The sequence below is a fragment of the Poecilia latipinna genome, unplaced genomic scaffold, assembly GCF_001443285.1.
Source record: "Poecilia latipinna isolate Pla-1442-1.1 unplaced genomic scaffold, P_latipinna-1.0 Scaffold1819, whole genome shotgun sequence".
NCBI classification, from domain to species: Eukaryota; Metazoa; Chordata; class Actinopteri; order Cyprinodontiformes; family Poeciliidae; genus Poecilia; species Poecilia latipinna.
Window position 1 is genome coordinate 93997 of NW_015114435.1, and position 7026 is coordinate 101022.

General features: G+C 45.0%; 1 protein-coding gene across 4 annotated transcripts in view; it reads left to right on the forward strand.

Annotated features, from left to right (window-relative positions):
• Positions 1-6488, forward strand: part of khk (ketohexokinase) — a 12425-nt gene extending 5937 nt beyond the window's left edge. Inside the window, exons 2-9 of one of the 4 annotated variants that reach the window (XM_015014472.1) lie at positions 406-522; positions 2449-2583; positions 2774-2908; positions 4633-4705; positions 5001-5147; positions 5218-5306; positions 5373-5530; positions 5600-6488. In XM_015014472.1, the coding sequence (XP_014869958.1) occupies positions 406-522; positions 2449-2583; positions 2774-2908; positions 4633-4705; positions 5001-5147; positions 5218-5306; positions 5373-5530; positions 5600-5691 (946 nt within the window). In that variant the 3' untranslated portion in view covers positions 5692-6488. The remainder of the gene's footprint in view (positions 1-405; positions 523-2448; positions 2584-2773; positions 2909-4632; positions 4706-5000; positions 5148-5217; positions 5307-5372; positions 5531-5599) is intronic. The other 3 variants (XM_015014473.1, XM_015014474.1, XM_015014476.1) reach the window with 3 other exon arrangements.
• The last annotated feature ends 538 nt before the right edge of the window (positions 6489-7026 follow it).

Genomic DNA, 7026 nt, shown 5'->3' on the forward strand with positions numbered 1-7026 from the left:
GTCTACTGGTCTCACTGGGTCTACTGGTTTAACTGGGTCTACTGGTTTAACTGGGTCTACTGGTCTAACTGGGTCTACTGGTTTAACTGGGTCTACTGGTCTTACTGGGTCTACTATTCCAATTAGTCATTTTAATAGATGTGTTTTGTATTTATGATCGTAGATGTTATTGCACATGAATGTGATTTATTTTCACTGAAATGAAGGTATAGATGTTTTTTATGAAAGGGAAATATTTTGGATTTCCATCTTGAGCTAGAGTCTGTCTTTCTGTAAAATGATGAAAAATGGAATGTTACTCTAATAATTCCTCTGTAATATGAGTGTAAATGTGAAAAAGCAGCTAATGCTAACAGGATAAACCTAAAAATTATCATAAAACCAAGCATGGCTGTGTCTCTGCAGGTGTGTGTCGCAGCGATGGCAGCGTGGAGGAAACGCTTCAAACTCGTGTACGGTTCTGTCCCTGCTGGGGGCGCCGTGCGCCTTCATGGGCTCGCTGGCTGCCGGGCCTGTGGCGGAGTGAGTATCAGTCCGATCATCGGGTAATCCACAGAACGGACCAATCACAGCTCAGTCTGAGTCTGATCCATGCTCAGGTAGATTCATGACGACTGCAGAACAGGTGATGATCACCATCCAGCCTCCTGATTGGTCCATTATTGCCACCCATATGATTCCCTGGTACTGTTGGGAACATCAGGACAGTTAAATAAATGATCAGAGGAACAGCAGGCTGCGTTATGTCGGTCATCTGCAGCGTTCCTCCTGTCTGACCCAAATGGATCTGCAGATTGGTCCTCTGAGGTTCTTCTGTTCTGTTGGGCGGAGTCAGACAGTTCAGTTCCCATGTAGGACAGGACTAACGGACTAAACTGTCCACTCCTGATGGAGTTCAGTCCTTTGGCTTGTGCTACACCAGTAAAACCAGTAGGAAGTGATGTTCTGCACTGGGACACGTTTGTATCAGGACCTGCCGGTTCTGGGCTTGGTGTTGGACCAGTTTTCATTTACTGAAGTTCTGCCTGTTATCAGGCAGAGGAGGACCATACTGCTGTCCTGATTGCAGACATCTTACATTTGCTGAAGCACACAGTACTGGGTTGCTATGGTAACAGCTAGAATGTTTTTTCTTTTTGTTGTTGTTGTTGTGGTTGTTGTTGTTGTGGTTGTGTGGTCAGGTAGTCCAACATGTGGGATGCCTTCATGGCTCCCCGCTGAATCCAGAACAGAAACAAGATTCTCCTTCTCACATCGTAATGAAACTGCAGTCCATCAGACACCTGATCGGTCCAGATGTTCTGATCGGTCCGGATGTTCTGATCGGTCCGGATGTTCTGATCGGTCCGGATGTTCTGATCGGTCCGGATGTTCTGATCGGTCCGGATGTTCTGATCCAGATGTCCAGATGTTCCTAACAGAGACATGATTGGTCCAGATGTTTGCCTTACCAGAACCCTTTGGTACCAGACTGCAGGTTCTGGAGGTTCTGGCAGTAGAGCGGAGCCAGCTCCCAGTTCGCTGAGGCGACAGCCTGAATACTTTCTAGACCAGGATGAAAACTTTCCCTGCAGATGAAGCTGCTCTGACTGGGGTTATGCTGAGTCGTCTCTGTAGTCATGCTGCTACAAGCTACCAGAGGACAAACTGACCACTTTTTCTCACTTACTTCTCCTACTACTCTCCAGTTTGCATTATTTGCTGTTATTTCAATTGTTAACTTTTTGTTTTCTTTACTTTTAGGGCGGGGCCTTCCTTGATGCCTCAGGCACCCACCTACCCTTATCTTATGTTGTCTGTTTTTTTTTGTTTTTTGTACTGAAATGAACTGTGTTGTGCTTTCTGCATAATGACAATAAAAGCTTATTCTGTTTTTTCTTCTACACCTGGTCATGTTTAAGGGAATCAGCAGATCCAGTGGCCCGTCTCTGTCATTAATTCTGCCTCTCTCCTGGACAAAGCCACTGACTAACTCGGCCTGCTGTCTTTTATCCTGCAGCTTTTAAAACCGGCTCAGAGCTAACTGTGTTTCTCTTCCAGATGAAGCAGCTAAAGGAGCTGCTGCTAACATGAACTGATTACTTTTAACACAGAAAGTTGTCCTGGTTCAGTTCTTCTGATTCTTCTTCTTGTGTCTCTGCTCTGTCTAATCAAACCTCCATGGCTGCTGATACTGAGCCAGGTTCTGGTTCCGGTTCTGCTGGAGGTTTTCTTCCTGTTAAAGGGAAGCTTTTCCTCTCCACTGTCGCCCCCTACTGGTCTGAATGACTGGATGTTCATCAATAACTGGGATTGAATTGAAATGACTTTTTCTGTAAAGTGCCTGGAGTCGACTTGTGATGTGATGCTGTAGAAGTGAAATGAAACTGTTTCCTGTGTCCTGACAGGGAAACCGTTTCCTGTCTTGATTCTTTTATTTTGAAATGCTGAAAAATTTCCTGTCTGTAGCTTTATTTTGGAGGATTTTCAGAAGTTTGGTATCGACGTGTCTCTGGTTTCTGAGCATGCTCAGTGCGTATCTCCGTCCTCCGTGGTCATCAGCAACATCCACACAGGAAGCAGAACCATCCTGCATATGAACAGGTGTGTGTGTGTGTGTGTGTGTGTGTGTGTGTGTGTGTGTGCGTGTGTGCGTGTGTGCGCACGCGCCACTGACTGCTTCTGTTTTTACAGCTTCACCATCATAGCAGACCAGTTGCGCCCCCTGCTGTTCAACTCTCTCAGAGCTTTTATTTTGAAGTAGACGTTCATGTTTCCTGTCTGTCTGTCTCAGTTTCATCATGGCCGACTTCTTGCAGCGTGCCATTGACGTTTCAGCAGTTGCTTGGCAGGTCAAAGGTCAAACTCCAAGTGCATGTTGTGTGGTTTGTCCATCCAGCGGATCTCGAACCGTTCTCCTCTACGATACGTAAGAGGGCCGCCCCCCGCCATGCAGCATTCACTCAGCGCCTCGTCACCAGCCGTTACCATGGCGACCACAAGAGGCCCACCCTGTCGGCGCCTGATTGGTCTCCATGGCAACGCAGCACCTCAGCCCACCAGACCTCCTGTTGTCTGTAGTGATGAGGAGTTTAGTGAACGCTGCTCAAAGTGTTGAAGGAATCGGGAGGAAATGATCTGGTCCAATCCACTGCAGACTGAGCTTCAAGTTCAGAAGAAGAACGTAGCCGTCGTCCAGCAGCACTCTGCTTACGGCAGCAAATAAAGATGGCCGCCGCAGCGCTCTGTTTAGGCAGTAAAGATGGCCGCCATCTCTGGATGTGTTTTAAAGTTGTTGAGTGACTGCATGGTCACCAGATGGTCACCAGACAAAGGGAGCTGATAAACAGAAAGCTAACAGCTAACAGCCTTTAGCGCAGCACCGACTGCAGCTGTTTGGGGTGATCAGATCAGGATTGGAGGGTTCAGACCGCCATGACAGATTGGGATTTGGGGCGTATCCATCGGAGCCAGTTCAGCGTCCTGATCCGGTCCATGTGTGGGATTCCACCTGGTCCTGACCCGCAGCACCGGTATGGATGGATGGCAGAACCAACATGTCCGCCAGGCCCAGGAGCAGCTCAACGATGATGTGATGAATCCAGACAGGCTCAAAGATCAGAACCTGACAGAACCAGTCAGCCTGAAGCAGAAACTCACTCCAAACACGACTGAACCTGAACTGAGTCACTGGTTCTGATCCGGATCAGGAGAACCAGGAAATAATCTGATTGAAGCTGAAAAACAGAGTGTAAACCTGCCTGAAACCCAAACTGGATGCTAAATAGTTTATTTAGTTCTAACAGTGCCTCATTGGTCCATCAGTTTCACACTGTAAAAACACAACATTTCTCTTTTCTAGTGGAAAATAATTTGTACTTTTGAAATAAGACAAAACCATCTTACAGGTAACTTTGCAGTAAAATATAGGAACTTGTTTAAAATCAACAATTCCTTAGTATTGGTGTTAAGAAGTACTACTTCCATTGGCAGATTATTTAACCTATAATAAAATACTTTCCCATGTGTTAAGTGAAATTAGTGGAACTTGGTGCTTTTTCACCAAGTTCTTAACATAAGCTCCTTTTTCTTGCTAAAAAGTTTCCTGTAAATTAGTTTAGACCTCAGATATTCACTAGACAGAAATATTTGGTTGGATTTTGTGTTTTTGCAGTGTAAGGAATCCGTTGGATCAGAACCGGATGTTCTTTAGGCAGTCTGCAGTGGTTTGGGTTTAATTCAGTAATTAATGCATCTTTATGATCATCAATCAGCCACTGATCTGAGAATAACATCCATTCATCATAACCAGAAAACTGTAAAAACTCCTTCAAGCTTCAGTTTGATTTTTAAATATAAAAATTACTTTATTATATTTCCTGTCTAACCCAGAATGATCTGTATTTTATCCATACGAATCGATTTTAGTGATAAAAACTCAAATCCATAAAGTTTAATTTCAATGTTTGTGATTTTTGTGCTGAACATGAAACTCGTCTTCCTCGATGAAGGTCGTCAGGTCAAACAGAACCGGGCCAGAACCTCGGGTCCAGGTTCCAGGCCTCCTGTAAATGTTTGACCTGAAGGACTGGATGAGGTTCTGGACTGAACTCGTCCTGGTTCTGTAGAACTGAACCCGGTTCTGTCTGTCAGGGATCTTCCTGATGTAACGGCCGAGGACTTTTCCAGAATCGACCTGGCTCAGTTCAAGTGGATCCACTGGGAGGTGAGGAACCAGAACCAGACCAGTGGTCCCAATACACACCGGTGAAGCGGAACATCCCGTCCACTGGTTCTGGACCGGTGAGATCCGATCAACCAGAACCGCTTCTCTCTAGCAGATCTGATAAATGTGTGAATTTTAAAGCTGTTTTAATTGAGAATGATCAAAGAATCAGATTCACTGAGGCTTTCTGTTGAGACTAGTTTGACTGGGTTTACTGGGATTTTAGTGTGCTACTGGGTTTTACTGCGTGTTTACTGGTGTTTTCCTGCTCTGATGCCGGTACGTGGCGTCTCAGGGCCGTAACGCCGGCGAACAGGTGAAGATGATCCAGCAGGTTGAGAAGTTTAACGCCCAGCTTCCTGACCGCCAGAGGATCGGCATCTCCGTGGAGATTGAGAAAACCAGAGAGCCGCTGTACGAGCTCTTCCCCTGCGGAGACGTGGTACGGAACCGTCCAGGTTCGGATGGATCCGGTCCGACCCGTCAGTGATCAGGTTCTGGTTGTCTTCTAGGTATTTGTCAGCAAAGATGTCGCTCGTCACTTTGGCTTCGACTCGCCTGAAGCGGCTCTGAAAGGACTCTACCCTCGAGTGAAGAAGGGGTGAGGGAGCAAAGTTCAGAGGAATGGCACACAGACGGTTCTGGTTCTGACCCATCTGTCTCTCAGGGCTGTCCTGATCTGTGCCTGGGCAGAAAAAGGAGCCGACGCTTTGGGTCCTGACGGTCTGCTGCTCCACTCCGACGCTTTTCCTCCTGAAACGCTGGTGGACACGCTGGGAGCCGGAGACACTTTCAACGCCGGCGTCCTCCACACTCTGTCCAACGGTGAGGCTGGCCCGGTTATACTGGTTCTGATCCGGTATGGTTCTGATCAGTTAACATTTCTGTTTGCAGGAGGAAGTGTGCAGGACGCGCTGACCTTTGGCTGCAGGATTGCAGGCAGGAAGTGTGGTTTCCATGGTTACGACGGCATCAGAGAGAAGTGATGCAGAACCGGTTGGTTCCTCTGGGAACGTTAGTGATTCATTAGACTGATGACCTGAAATAACTTCTAGATCTGATCAATAACTGATCAATAACCAATCGTCTATAAGCAGAAGTGTGTTTTTTTAACTTAAATAATGAATTTCTGTGAATAAACTGAAGAGCAGAGTCTGTTGGTGGATTGTTGCTCACTGGAGATCCGACTGGCTGCAGGTTCACAGCTGTGGATCGCCATGGTAACGGTACCGTCTGAGCTCAGAGCTGTTTTAGTTTTATTCAGTAAATAAGCTCTAAATATGACTCAGATTCAATAAATCTGAACAGTGCAGGAAGTTAATTTACTTAACTCAGTAAAACATTAATGCTCAGCCAATGAAAACAAGATAATATGACATCAGAGCTGCCAAAACATCTTAATAGAGAAATATGGAATTAATAAAAAGTTTGTGGAAGATATGATTAAAGCTTATCCTCTAAAGATTGAATAGATTTTATCCAGAATAATGTGTTTCTGTCATTAATGAGGCATAATGAGATGAAATGGCTTTAAAAACAAAGTTTAAGCCCCTGGTTGGAGGTGCCTTTGAGTAGAAACTGGAACATTGATGCTTGATTATTTTGATCGTATTGACAAAATGTAATGTTTATTGCTTGTTTCACAATTGATGACTGTATCATGCTTTTATGATGTAAAGCACTTTGCTGAAATGTTCTGTAATAACAAACTTGACTGGATTAAAAACTACTTAACTTGTAGCTGATCAGACCAGAACCAAATGTGATTAAAGTCTGAATTTAAGCTGAGGGGTTAAGAGTGACTTTTTTGAGAATAATTCAAAGTGAGTTTCAGGAAAGCAGGCCTGTAACCTGTAACCTTCTCAGTTCCTGTAGATTTTGTGTTGTGCTGTCAGCTCCTGCTGCTGAACTTTAAATTTATCCTTTAATCCTGTAAAATAATCTGCTCCGGTCCACTTCCTCTTCAGACGTTTTTATTTTAACCTTATTTGTTACAGTAAATAACAATACATATCAGAACATTTTCCAGGGGAACATAAAGTATAAGAAAATGACTATTTCTTCCGAAGTCTTATGTGACGGAAGATGAGGAATCCTGGAGCTTCGTTTAAATATTGTCCGTTACAGAAGCTCAGAGTGGACAAACTTAAGCGATGGATGAAGGCAGCGTCGGTTCTATGGAAGCGTTTTCTGGCACTTGCTAGCGCTAAGCTAGCTTCCTAGTTCCCGCCTGATGGAAATATCGATTCGACAAAGCCTGTGAATCAATTAGACCAGTGGTTCCCAAACTTTTTCTTCTGCGCCCCCCCTATGGATTACAA